Source organism: Hemiscyllium ocellatum, chromosome 6, assembly GCF_020745735.1.
Source record: "Hemiscyllium ocellatum isolate sHemOce1 chromosome 6, sHemOce1.pat.X.cur, whole genome shotgun sequence".
Lineage (NCBI taxonomy): Eukaryota > Metazoa > Chordata > Chondrichthyes > Orectolobiformes > Hemiscylliidae > Hemiscyllium > Hemiscyllium ocellatum.
Window position 1 is genome coordinate 91,874,422 of NC_083406.1, and position 14,826 is coordinate 91,889,247.

Sequence of the window (14,826 nt, forward strand, 5' to 3'; positions counted from 1 at the left end):
GAGTACCTTTACATTACCTGCAACCAAACAACAGCTCAGGGCACAGTATTCAGTTATTGGCTCCAGCTGCAGTCACTCCTCCTCCATGGATACTGGCATCTGACATGTCAGTTCATTACTGTATATCCATCCTCACACTTCTACTATAGAAGCACAGAAATGCTGGGCGTACCAGCAATGCGTACTGTAAGCAGCAGAAAGTCACTTTGCACACAGGGATAGGTACCCGCCTCTCTCACTTAGTGCCTCCTTGCATGTTCACAGCATCTAGACCTTGTCTTGCTGTTTAGCACAGTCACACAATCAGGCGTCTTGCCTTGCTGCATTTCATTCCTCACTTTAGGGCCCAGATATTGGATATGGCAAGGTGCTATGGCAATCTCACATCTACTCCATGTGCCAGTAACTTACATGTCAAACGTGCTGCATGTGCAGCAAGCAACCATTTATCCAAATCCTTGGAAACATTAATCAAGGGGTCCTAGCAGAGTAAGTTATGGACAGCCTCCAAGGGAATGGCTATGCTCAGGCTTCTGGTTTTAGTATTGTTGTTCAGGGAGTCCATGGCTCTGGGCCACTGTCAGTCCATTGACTCAGTAGAGACAAGTCTTGGGGTGGTTGAGGGTATGTAGAGCTAATGAAGTTGAGAGATGTATTGGCAGCAATCAGGGGTCTGGGCACATCTTACCTGTGTCTGCCTGCCTACTCATGTTGGTTGAGGGGTTGGGGCATGCTCAAGCCATTATGTCTGTCCTCAAAACCTAATGGGTCAGCTGTGAGGTTAGGAGTGTGAAATTGCCACCACAGACATGGTACTGAGTCTTGGCACATTAGTCTTTGGGATTGGGGTCTACAGCCTCTTGGGTTCAGCACAGTTTTGAAGGGGGTGCAGGAGGATTTCAAAGGGAATGATACTGTAAAATGTGGCTGGGAAGGATGCGATGAGAGAGGGAGGGAGTGGTCTGTGGTCAGTGATACCCTGGCTTTGTGACAATTGTATATGGGAGAAACTTAAATTAGCACAACAGACATGGTTACCTTATAGGTTAAAGTTAGAGTGGGAAGGTTAGGCAGGTGTACAGCCAGATTTAGTGGAAACTTAGGGAAGCGTGAATCCTGTGGGGTTAACAGGTTGGGCCAGTACAAAGGGGATGTTGATAATTGGAGGCTCAAGGAAACTTTCAGGCTGGGGCTGGGAACCACTGGCAGAGGAACACTCATTGTTTCCTGTCATTGTACTGGAAATTGAAAATGCGTAATGGGAGGACAATTGGTTGCTGGAACAATTGGAGTGGGTGTAGTAACTGTCTCAACTTGAGGGAGAGAGCTGCAGAACATACTATTCATTATGGTGTTCAAACTCACTGGCCCCTGAAAGGTATCGCACTTGGGCCTGTAGGCTACATACTGCCTGGTCATTCCACAGCATTGATCCCTTTGGAGGCAGCATCTCACTGGCATTGCTACTGCTAGTAGCTAAGCCCTGTGTACAAAGGGATCCAAATGTTAGAGATCATTAGGGAAGCAGATACATGAAAGGTACAATCAACAACATCGTTGTACAAAGTTCAAATAACAAGTGCCACCGAACAGCTTCAATGTTATCTTCTTTCCCTCCCTTTCACGATGTCCAAGTTTCACAGCTGGGTTGAAGAGATCCTGCTTTGATGCAGACACCATTGACCTGGAGATTTGACAGGATGATCCTGGGTAACTTGTTCCTGGATGGGCTGGGCTTAACAAGGGTTTTCTTACCAGAAGCAAATTGATCCTCCACAGCTTGAACTTACAAAAGGTCATGGGATGGGGGGGGGGGTTCATCAGGCAGGTGAACTTTGGACATCAATGTTGTTGACTGTACATTTCATGGATCTGCTTGTGAGTCTTTCACTCCAGCGGATGAATGTATTTTCACAACAGTACCTGGCCATATTGTAGGCTTCATGGAAGTTCATTTATGCTGAGCATCTACCACATAAGCTACAAGCAGCAGGAAACAATGTGTATTTGTGGCATTGTGTGCTACTGGCACCATTGACCCTCCTATAGAATGCGTACCATGTGGAAACAAGCCATTCGGCCCTCCAAGTCCACATCAACTCAAAAAGAGCATCCCACCTAGACTCACCTCCTACCCTATCCCTGTAACCCTGCATTCCCCATGGCTAATCCACCTAACTTTAACATCCCTGGACACTATGGGCAATTTAACATGGTCAATCCACCCCTAACTGGCACATCTTTGGACTGTGGGAGGAGCACCTGGTGAAAACCTATGCAGACACAGGGAGAATGTGCAAACTCCGCACAGTCACCCAAAATCAAACCCACATCACTGGTGCGGTGAGGCAGCAGTGCTAAACACTGGGCCTCCCCTAATGATCTCTAACATTTGGATCCCTTTGTACACAGGGCTTAGCTACTAGCAGTAACATTGCCACTGAGGTGGAGGGAATTACCACCCCGACAGTGCCCTGAGTGGAAATTGCCTTGGATGAGAAATCTATATTGGGCATCCCAATTGTGCAGGCTCCCTCTGCTCTATTATGGGCTGCCAGTCTCTGCAATGAGAAGATGAGGGAGCGGGTCAGGGATTGTGTAAGATTACAGTAGGTTGAATGTGTGGTAGTCCTGGTCCATGTGGGGATGGTGTGGATGCTTTGAAGGTGAAGGAGGCAGTATGGTGAGCATGCCAGGTTAGCGGTATGGAAGGTTGAGGGTGCTGAATGAGTGATAGAAGTTGTTTGAATCGATCATGGAAGTGGTAGCTTGTACAGTGGTATAGCTGGTGCAATACTGGAGGCAGTGTGTGTGTGAGGTGACAATCTGGCACTAATTCTGGCAGAACAGGAAGACCTTCCTACTGCACTGCTGACACTTCCTCTATACCTTGGAGATGACATCGATATGAGTGGCAGCTTCAAATTATGTTTGGCAGGATCCAGCAGCTTAATGTCTTCTGCCAATCCTCCAGGAAATGTACAGCCCTTCTCTGTACGATCCCATCCACCAGGACTTCCAAGTCCCGGACAGAGAATTGCAGTACTATCTTTCCCCATCTCTAACATTTTCTGACTCTGAGCAGTGCAGCTTCAGAATACGAGCACTAGTTGAGGTATGCCACAAAGTTTTAATGAAGGCATGGGTGCAAGGAATGCTAGTGTTTCACTGAATATCAGCTGACTGGCAAGTTGTCATGGCAACAACATGTGATACGGTGGGGCAGACATCAGACATGAGATGCTGTAGGGATGTTGTAGACAATTGATGAGCTGAGTTTGGTAAGATACAGAGAAACCTACCAGTGTCAAACTTCCCAAAAAGTCAACACAACTCAGACTTAGCCAAAACAAAAACAAGATTCAGTCCATGATCTAATAGTTTGATAACAGATCAAGAAAGTTCAGACACAGACAGCTCTGAGAAAAGACAGGAAATCAATGATGAATAATGATTCTAACACAAGAGTGTATCATTTAAATTGAAATAAAAAGTGCTGAAAATATATTTTTAGATGTGCATATTTTTGTTAAGTTTGCTTATTGTTCTTTGTAATGAATGTGCTCTGTAAATAAAAGTTTTCCTTTGTAAAATATGCATGTGACATAATTAAATTGACTGAAAAATGTTAATTAAAACATGTAACACCATTGCTGTTTGTTTTCTTAGCTTTGTTTCTTTGAACCAGTTATCAAATTGTTAACTGACTACCCAATTGTCACAAGTAGTCAAATGTAGCTACAGATATCACTAGTTCATTCAGAACTCAAATGGTGCTTTTGTTTTCCACTTATGGGAAATTGTGGTGGTAATCTGTGGTTTTGAACTGTTGCAGTCCATGTGTTGTTAATACCATTAGGGTGTTCAAGAATTTTGACCCAGCTATATAGAAGAAATAGCAATATATTTCCAAATCAGAATGAGTCTGGCTTGGAGGTGAACTTGCAGGTGGTGATGCTCCCAGGTGTTTGCTACCTTTATCCTATGAGGGTTTGGGATTTGGACGGTGCTTCCTATAGAGCCTTGGTGAATTTTGCAGTGTATCTTGTCTATGGCATACACTGCTATCTCTGTGCAAGTGGTGGAAGGACTGAATGTTTGAGGATGTGGTGCCAATCAAGCAGGATGCTTTGTCCTGGATGGTTTCAAGTTGGAGTGCTATTGGACTACTTAGACCAGTCAGATGTATGGTCAGGTGGATAGGCTTTGGGGAAATGGGTGATGAGTCACTCGCTGATGAATTCTTGATCTCTGAACAAGCCATATAAAAATAGTGGCTACAAGTCACTATTTAGTGGCTACTATTCAATGGTAATCTCTTGGATGTAGGGTTTCATTGATGGGGTAATGCCATTAAATGAATATGGTGCTGTAAAAAACAACAGGTCAGGCAGCATTCAAGAAGGAGAATCATTCCTGATGAAGGGCTTATGCCCAAAACATCGATTCTCCCACTCCTCGGATGCTGCCTGACGTGTTTGGTTTTTCCAGCACCACACTCTCGACTGAGATCTCCAGCATCTGCAGTCCTCATTTTTTCCTACTGCCATTAAATGTCAAGGGATGACAGTTAGAGTCTCTCATTTGAAATGGTCTTTATCCAGCATTTGTGTGGTACAAATATATAACTTGTTATTTATTGATTACCACGAAGGCTGCCTGGTTTTTTTGAAGTGCAACACATCTGAAGCTTGACATAACCAACTCCCACCCTTACAATCAAAAGATTCCATCACAGCCTGGGAATGCAGAAAATGATAAATGAATAAATATAAACTAACATTAACCATTGGCTGGAGTCATGGTATACCTTTATGCTGAAATTGTGCCTTGAGTTTATAAACCTAAATCATTTATGTTACTGTATGATGTAACAATAGATGAGTTAATGTAGTTGCATGTGTGTGGAGTGTGAAAGGACAGAGAATGTTCTTGTGCTGGATAAAGCATTGAAAATAGTCTTTAAAAGTCTAAGCTCCTGCCAGCTCCCTATAATTAATAAGCTGCTTTTCAAAACAAACTTTTACATTCACTTCTGAAATGACTTAAAATATTACTGAAATGATGCTTACACTGAAGCATTTTCCATTGTAACAATACAGAGAAAGATTACTGGACTGTGTGTGTGTGTGTGTGTGGCGAAGGGGTGGAGAGCACAGGTGGGGGCTCTTAGAAATATATTTAGAACCTACAAGGTGTTATTTTAAAATGATTTTGATAAGGGTGCAGTAAGAAAGAGATGATTTCAGGATTTTTTTCCATGGACTTAATTTTTTTTCCCTTTTCTCCGAGAAGTGATTCAATAAGTTTTGGTTCCATATGTTAGTTTATCTCATAAATCTTGCACTGGCCAATTTTTAACAAATATACTATTTCCACTTCAATGAAAAGTAAAGACAATGGAGTGCAGGTTTGGTGTGGGGGTTTTCAGGTATATGCTGCTCAAACTGGGAAAGCAGATTCTAAGATATGTGTCAAATATTCAAATAGCAAGTTGGAACACTGTCCAAGTATGCTGAAAAATGTATGATTGCACTTATACTTGTCGTCTTCGCTGAATAGTGGCTCCCTTGCCTGAATCAGAAGTTTAAAGATCACATTACACTTCCAAATCTTGAGTGCATAGTCCAGCCTGATAGTTCAATACAACATTGCATTACTTCATCAATGCCTGAGGTACTAAGTTTTGGTTCAGATTTTAAACCAAGGTCCATCTATCCTTGCCAAAGTTTGCAAAAGACACTGTAGCCCCTTTTGCGATGCCCAGAAGCAAGATACTATACAAATACAAGTCATTACTTTTTAAAACTGTTATAGTGTGGCTTCTCTCTTTAGTCTCCCCTGTTCTTGATCTTTCTTTTTTCAGGTGGTAGAGGACGGTGGCGTAGGACGAAAAGCAGCCATATTGACAGCTGGCTGCAATTTGGGACGTTGCTGCCAGGAACATTTGGCTAAAGAGCCGCTTCCTATCACTTCACATTTCTGCATCACAATATCCATCTTTTACTTCCCTTTCTCGCTCTCTGTCCACCCTCTTGACATTTTAAAGTACCCACTCAACCTTTGTCCCTCAAACTCCACCACTTATTTTGAGTTCCTAGCTGAGGGTCATCCAACTGATGCTAGATTCATGGTAAAAATGAAAACTGATTTGCAACACATTAATGTCACAGTACAAACTGTACATCTGAAGATATTCAAGTGTTATTTCAGTACATATGAAAACACCAAAATCTTCCATGTGACTAATACCAAGAAATCCTTACTTATATGATGTAATCTTTATTAGTGCATTTCATAATGAGGAAAAATAAATTTTATACAAGAAATAATGAAACTTTTAACCACAAATATTCTTAAATGTATCAGGTTTTCTTACTCTAAATATTAGATAAACATTATTTACAGTCAAAACAAATCCAACAAATGAGGTAAAAATGAGGTATAAATAGTTACATCCTTAAATAAAACTCCTGGTCATACGGAATCCCAATCAGAGGCATAATACTATGTTGAAAATATGGCCCAAGTGCAACCACTTGACTCATGCACATATAAAGTGACTACACTCAGTAAGAATACATGATTTTTGACTAAATATGTGGCACTAGCATAGTATTTTTTTCACTATTGTTTACCAGTAATTGCACCATGTTGTATATGAAAATAATACTGTAAAAATGATAATGTGCTCTAAGTCATGCCCGGTATAACTGGTGTACAATGAAGACTGCATTCTCTGCAGAAAAAAAGTTTGAATAAAATTTCAGTAAAAAAATCCTGTTTTTGCTAACCCAGAGTGAACAATAAATTACTGAAATGCATAATTACTTTTTAAATACATACTTGTACTTGCATGGTTGCTGGAGGAAAGTTCCAAAGACTTCATGAAATAATCTATTTATCTATACATGCACATTATTCTCAGCTCTGTTGCTTTTCTTGACTATTTCCATCACAGATAAAGTCAAGCTAAAACTGTGTCAAAGCAGATCTGACCTCAAAAAGGTCATTGTGAAATTGGCCTTGCTGTGCAAACATCTGGCTCACAATAGCAAAAATCATCTTAAAATTCTATGGCAAGATTTGGGATCCAAGAGCTAGAAATACCAGCTAGACAGCCAGGCATCACAGCTAAATGTTAAACGCTTAAAATATAGATACAGAATATATATATTTATACTTCATATAGATTTTTATTATCTACATATATAAAATAAAAACGTTGATGCTTCTCAGAAGCACTTATTCCTAGAACTGTGCAAAGCACAGTATAATATTCTGTAAGGATTTATGAACCTCAAGTTTCACACGAGGCCCACTATAATTAACTAGACTTCAGGCTTAGTTTCCACTGAGTATACTTGGATAAATTAAAAATACAAATATTCAACAGTGATTTTTCAAACAGCTTTGTACAAATCTATCCAGCAAATGGCACAGGAATTGCAGAAAGTTTGAATCAGGCCATGAAGAAAGGGACTGCAATACAATACTATAAAATCTAGCTATGGATGATGCTGATCAGCAGCACTGGTGTATTTGCAATCTAGAGGATAACTATGGCAATCAGGACAGTAAAGTACCGTGAACAGCCTTGGCAAGTTTATCACTCAATACAAAAAAAAATTTACAAATGTCTTTGCTAGCAAGGAAGCCATTAACCATTACTGTGAGCTATTTATATATTTGCCTCGAGGAATCAACTTTCCCATAAAATGGCTTCCCTTCCAATATACAATCTTCCATTTTAGATTTTGGTTTCTGGACCTTCTGAATTTATAGGCTGAAATGAGTTTCTGATCCTTCCAGCATCTGCTGCACAGAGATAGCCAAAGGCTTTATTGTACCATTCTGGAGTCCGACCCCTAAAGACATCAAGATGTTTAGATATTAGTGTAATGAATTCTCTCAGACTGAGACAAATGTACATATATATTGCAGCATGAAACAGTGTCAGTCTGCAGTTAAATTTTAGAGTTAACAGCATGCACTCAGCCACAATGATAAACCACAAATAACAAATATATATTACATACTGGAAGAAAGATTTATGCTTTTTAACCCAGAAGAATATCCACACTGTTTTAATACACCATCAAAACAGACATAGCTATAAACTAGAATATAAAAAGAGAGAATACTGGAGGTGTCCAGATTTCCAGGTACATAATAAAGAACAAGTTCACATTTTGGGTGTATTCCATTCTAAGATTCGAATGAACAATATGATCTGAATGCTGACCTACCTTTTACTATCAGATGCTGATCCATTAGCTGTGTGTTTCCAGCAGTTTCAGTTTTTACTTCATTTAGATAGTGATGTTACATTCAATAATAAATGGTTGGCAGTAGAAAGCAGCAATTTAATTGTGCCGTACAATGAGATCATTAAATCAGTACACAGAGGCTTGAGCATCAGCAAAATTACAAAATTGAGTTACCACCTTGAGAAACAATGCCAGACACCTTTCTTTGTACTGTTTTTTTGGATTTCTTCTCTTGATATGTTTTGCAATCGTATGCACATCCTGAGCTAAGGGGGATTTTGGTGCAGAAGCAGGCCAGTCAACAAGATCATGGCTGATCTGGTTGTGGCCTCAAATCCATTTTCCTATCTGCTGCCCAATCAACCCCATCCCATAAATCCTCGATCACCTTTTCTAGTGAAAACCTAAATCCTTTAATAAACTTACTCAGCCAGTATCCACTAAGTTCTGCATAAGTTCCACAAGCTAATGATTCTCTGGGGAAAAAGAAAAGTAACTTTCATCTTAAAAGAGAAACATTCTGATCTCATGCAATGACCATCACCAATAACAGACAGAAAAACAACCTAACCACTGCCCCAGATACTTAACAGTGTTACCACCGAATCTACCTCTATCAACATCGTGGGGGTTAACACTAACTAGAAACTCAACTAAACCTGCCATATAAATACTGTAGCGAAAGAGCAGATCAGAGGCCAAGAATACAGCAAACAACTCACCACCTGACTCCCTGAAGTCTATCCTCTGGCTACAAGGCATAAATTAGGAGTGTGATAAAATATGCCCCATTTTCCTGGATTAGTGCAGCTCCAACAATACTCCAGATGTTTGACACCATCCAAGACAAAGCAGCCAGTTAGACTGGCATACATTCACAAACATTCACTCTGTCCACCACTGATGCTTAGTAGCAGTGTATACTATCCATAAGATGCAATGCAGAAATTCACAGCTCCTCATACAACCACTTCTACCTAGAAAGACAAGGGCAGCAGATACAAGGGAACATCATCCTCCCAAATGGCATTGTGGGTTAGTCCTTACAGCACGAGGACTGTAGCGGTTCAAGTTGACAGCTCACCATTACTTTCTCAAGGGCAATTAAGGACAGACAATAAACTGCTGGCCAACCAGCAATGCCCACATCACATGAGTGAAATACAAAAACCCCTCAAATAATGCTTCTATCTGGTCTCTCTCAAAAGGAAAGACATCTACCTGCACAAACCAATTAAATCCTCACAGGGATTTTGTCCCTTATTTTTAATTACCTGAAAGCATGGATCCTATAGTTCCCCATTTCATTCTCCATGGTCATGCCTCAGTCAAAGTTGCCTTGTCAATCAATTATCACCCCATTTCTATCATATAAAAATTGTTGAGAATGTTTGAAATTTGGAGTTCTTGCGTTTTTCCTGAACAGTGCAAGACAAGATATCTCAGTGGCACGTGTCTCTCTTCAATAATATTCAAATATTTATTCCTTCACATCTGGACACTGGAGAGAGTTACTGAAGAATGAAGGTGAACACCAAGACTTTTCTCACTTTTTGTCACTGTGGAAGAATGTTAACATTGAAAAAGAATGCTAAGAGTACAATAGCTCAATTACCTCAGATCTGCTCTGCTTATGTGTGTCATTCGTGATTTTCCTGAGCCACATGGCTCAATCAGCCACTGACTGTCAATAACCATGGCTCGGACTCCACCCACCAAAGGCGCATCGTCGTGTTCTATCGAAATGGCCACAAGTGCACACGTTCCCTTTGGTAAATCGGTCCTCCATGTTCTGAAAGAGTCAGAGATAAAAACATTTTTTTTTAAAAATCGAATTTACAAGAGAAAAGTAATGAAAATGTTTCTTATATCACAATGCCCAATAAGATAGAGCCTTATTAACATAATTGAAGCTTCTGGTAGTCACAGATTTAGTTTAGTTTACCTTCCATTTAATTGATTAAATAAATGAACACCAAATTCAAGATGACTAAGCAATATGTTTGGTTTCCATGAATATTCAAAATTCTATTATTAATAATATGAACGTTTGTCAGGTATCTTGGGCAAAAGCAAGATAAACATAGAAAACAGCAGCAAGAGTAGGCCATTCAGCCCGAGTCTGCTCTACCATTCAATATGGCCGCAACTGATCCTCTAACTGTACACTATATTCCCTGTATCTTTGTCACCCTTGACAAAGTCAGGTGTCTAATAAATCTATAGCTTCAGTCTCTCAGTGAATACATTTCTCTCATTTCAGTCCTGAACAATCATCCCATATTATAAAGTTGAAAACCCTTTTCGTTAACCTTCCAGCCAAGGGAAACATCATCCCTGCTTCCAGGTTGTGAAACAATATTAGAACTTCATATTTTTACACATTTCAGTAAGATTCTTTTGTCCTTAAACTCCAGTGACAAGCTTACCTGACAATCTCTCCTCATACAACAACACTGCTATTCTAGGAACCCGATAAGTGAATCTTCACTGTAATCTTTCTGTGGTGGGTTTACTTAGGAAAGGAGACCAATAGTCCAAGTGTGATCACATCAAGGCTCTGAATAGAGCAGTAGGATATCTCTGCTCCTGATCTCAAACCCTCTTATAATGAATGGCAACATGCAGTTTCCCTTCCAACGTGATTTCTGCACCTGCATGTTTGCTTTCAGTGTCACAAAGTGTGGCACTGGAAAAGCACAGCAGCCCAGGCAGCATCTGAGGAGCAGGAGAGACAACATTTCAGGCATAAGCCCAAACGTTGACTCTCTTGCTTCTTGGGTGCTGCCTGACCTGCTGTGCTTTTCCAGTGCCACACTTTTCGACTCTGACTCTCCAGCATCTGCAGTCCTCACTTTCTCTTGCTTGCTTTTGGTGAGTGGTGTACAAGTACACTCACTGTGTTGTGATACATATGACATACCCAGATCGAACGGTGATGTTTGCGAACAACAAGCCAGTTCTCTTTTAGACTGTGTAAGCTTTAATGCTGTTGTTTGAGAGAATGAAGTTATGTAAATATAATCGTTACAGTTACACTCCTGGTGACATAAGCACTAATTTGGATAATTTGTATTTAGGGAACCTGGGCCACATTTCTGCAAAGAATACATTAAACCTTGTTTGAATGCAATGCAATTTTTGTTCCTTTAGTTCAGTCAGAAAAGTAGATGCAAGTTAAACAAGACATAATTGCCTTTTATGTTTGCATTTTTTTTAAACCTAAAGTTTTTAAAGTCAGAAGCCCTCCACCTCCTCCATGATTTTTGCTTCCCTCAGCCCCCAACGCCTTATCTTCACCAAGGACATCCAGTCCCTGTACACCTCCGTCCCCCATCACGAAGTCCTCAAAGCCCTCCGCTTCTTCCTTGCGCGCCAAACCAACCAGTACTCTTCCACTGACACTCTCCTTCGACTGACTGAACTGGTCCTCACTCTTAACAACTTCTCCTTCCGATCCTCCCACTTCTCCCAAACCAAAGGAGTAGCCATGGGCACCTGCAGGGGCCCTAGATATGCCTGCCTCTTCATAGCATATGTGGAACAGTCCATCTTCCGCAGCTATATTGGCACCAGCCCCCACCTTTTCCTCCGCTACATTGATGACTGTATCAGCACTACCTCATGCTCCCACGAGGAGGTTGAACAGTTCATCCACTTTACTAACACCTTCCACCCCGACCTCAAATTTACCTGGACCATCTCAGACTCCTCCCTCCCCTTCCTAGACCTCTCCATCTCTATCTCGGACGACCGACTCAACACGGACGTAAACTATAAACCGACTGACTCCCACAGCTACCTAGATTACACCACTTCCCACTCTGCCCCGTGTAAAAATGCCATCCTATATTCCCAATTCCTTCGCCTTCGCCGCATCTGCTCCCAGGAGGACCAATTCCAATACTGAACAACCCAGATGGCCTCCTTCTTCAAAGACCGCAATTTCCCCTCAGACGTGGTTGGCGATACCCTCCACCACATCTCCACTTCCCGCTCCTCTGCCCTTGAGCCCCGCCCTTCCAATTGCCACCAGGACAGAACCCCACTAGTCCTCACCTACCACCCCACCAACCTCCAGATACAGCGTATCATCCGCCGTCATTTCCACCACCAGGGATATATTTCCCTCCCCTCCCTTATCAACGTTCCAGAAAGACCACTTCCTCTGTGACTCCCTCGTCAGGTTGACACCCCCCACCAACCCAATCTCCACTCTCGGCACCTTCCCCTGCAACCGCAAGAAATGCAAAACTTGCGCCCACACCTCCCCCCTCACTTCCCTCTAAGGCCCCAAGGGATCCTTCCATATCCATCACAAATTCACCTGCACCTTCACACATATCATTTACTGCATCTGCCGCACCCGATGTGGCCTCCTCTACATCGGGGAGACAGGCCGCCTACTTGCGGAACATTTCGGAGAACACCTCTGGGACACCCGCACCGACCAACCCAACCACCCCGCGGCTGAACACTAACACCCCCCACTCCGCCAAGGACATGCAGACCATGGCAACACAACACCTGGAGGAAGAGCAACTCATCTTCCGCCTAGGAACCCTCCAACCAGAAGAGATGAATGCAGATTTCTCCAGCTGCCTCATTTCCCCTCCCCCCACCTTTCCTCAGTCCCAACCCTCAGACTCAGCACCGCCTTCTTGTCCTGCAATCTTCTTCCCGACCTCTCTGCCCCCACCCCCTCTCTGGCCCATCACCCTCACCTTAACCTCCTTCCACCTATCGCATTCCCAACGCCCACCCCCTACCTTGGCACACCCTCCTCATTCCTGAAGAAGGGCTTATGCCCAAAACGTCGATTCTCCTGCTCCTTTGATGCTGCCTGACCTGCTGCGTTTTTCCAACAACACATTTTTAAGCTCTGATCCCCAGCATCTGCAGTCCTCACTTACATCCACATACTGAATCAGAAAATTTTCTTGTACACATTTTTATATTGAATACATGTGGCAATAAATGGGGTGGCACGCTGGCTCAGTGGTTAGCACTGCTGCCTCACAGCACCAGAGTCTCAGGTTCAATTCCAGCCTCGGGGCGACTGTCTGTGTGGGTTTCCTCCTGGTGCTCTGGCCATGATAAATTGCCCCATAGTGTTAGATGCATTAGTCAGAGGGAAATGGGTTTGGGCAGGTTACTCTTCGGGGGGGTCGGTGTGGACTAGTTGGGCCGAAGGGCCTGTTTCCACACTGTATGGAATCTAATTTAATTAACAAATTCCTCTCCATCTAAACCCTTAATACTATGGCAGTCCCAGTCAAATCAGCAAGTATTAAAAAATATCTGTTCACATGAATTGTAATAATCTATAGATCAGTTACCAATAGTAGGTTATTTGCCAAGCCAGGTCATTTTTCTTTGTGCAGCACAGTGTAAGCTTGCACAGAGGTGGAGGGTCTGAGGCAGGCTGACAACGGACTTGGAATCTCAGTAAATATTTAAGTAATTCAATCAGCTCTGATTTCAGTCATGCAACAAGGTGTTTCAGGTGCTGACAGCAGGTTAATTGGGTTATAGTTAAGCCAACCTCCCCCCATTCAGGTTTCCATTGCAACATAACCATAAAAGCGTTGGCACTCATTTTAATGTCAGATTTGAATCATTTATTGCCACATGTATTCAATATAAAAAAGTGAACAGTGTGTGAAAAGTTTTGAATCTAGCAAAATTTTCCATTATTAAAAGAAACAATTTCAATCCGAAAATACAGAAGAGAAAACAGTTTTGTTTGGGATTTCTTATTTTTCTTCATGTACTGTTCATCTGTGGCAAGAAAATCCTATAATCAAAAGAAAATGGTTGTGGGAAAGAACTACAGAGATATAGAATCATTCTTTCATTCATTCCAAAAGGAAAAAAAAGGAAACAAATACACAGGCAGGAAGCAGGAAGAGCAGCAATGCCGTGCTGGATTTTGTTTCACAGGTTTGCTTATATAGCTCCAACATCCCTCGAGACTGAAGGTGATAAACCAATAGGAATTTTGATTTATTACCGAGGCTTCTCTTGTCCACATCATGGACTATTAGTGGGGCACGCCCAGCAGATCCCTTTGCATGACTTTACATTTCCCCAGCAGTCTCGTTCTCACTCTGATCCAACCAGTACCCTTCCACTAACACACTCCTTCGACTGACTGAACTGGCCCTCACTCTGACCGATCTCCATTCGCATGCCTAACCCCGCTCGCACGCTGATCTCTGGTCGCACTCCTAACCCCGCCCCCACACCGAACCCCACCCGCGCCCAGATCTCCGTCCCCGCCCAACCCCACCTCCACTCCCAGCCTCCAATCCCACACCAGGTCCTAGCTCCCAGCCCTGCCGTGTTTTCACCATTCCTCCAGAACTACCTCTCTGAGGATGAAAGATCAGTCCTCGGCAGAGGCCTCACCTTCATTCCCCTACACACACTGATTAACGAGTTCAACACACGGCAAGACATCAAACAATTCTTTCACCTCCGCGCCGACTTCTTCAACCAGGATGCTCGCCCACCTCAGACAACCCCTTCTCCCACCTCTAATACACCCCATGCT

At 42.4% G+C, this 14,826-nt stretch overlaps 2 protein-coding genes across 6 annotated transcripts in view; one reads left to right on the forward strand and one right to left on the reverse strand.

Moving 5' to 3' along the window:
• Nucleotides 1-5,955, forward strand: part of kl (klotho) — a 91,778-nt gene extending 85,823 nt beyond the window's left edge. Inside the window, exon 6 of the mRNA XM_060826977.1 lies at nucleotides 5,867-5,955. Coding sequence (XP_060682960.1) covers nucleotides 5,867-5,955 — 89 coding nt within the window. The remainder of the gene's footprint in view (nucleotides 1-5,866) is intronic.
• A 416-nt stretch (nucleotides 5,956-6,371) lies between these two features.
• The window catches only part of stard13b (StAR related lipid transfer domain containing 13b), a 195,210-nt gene continuing 186,755 nt past the window's right edge, over nucleotides 6,372-14,826 (reverse strand). For all 5 annotated transcript variants that reach the window (XM_060826139.1, XM_060826138.1, XM_060826142.1 and 2 more), the window contains 2 exons: nucleotides 9,886-10,062; nucleotides 6,372-7,868 (listed from right to left, as the gene is read on the reverse strand). In XM_060826139.1, the coding sequence (XP_060682122.1) occupies nucleotides 7,751-7,868; nucleotides 9,886-10,062 (295 nt within the window). In that variant the 3' untranslated portion in view covers nucleotides 6,372-7,750. The remainder of the gene's footprint in view (nucleotides 7,869-9,885; nucleotides 10,063-14,826) is intronic.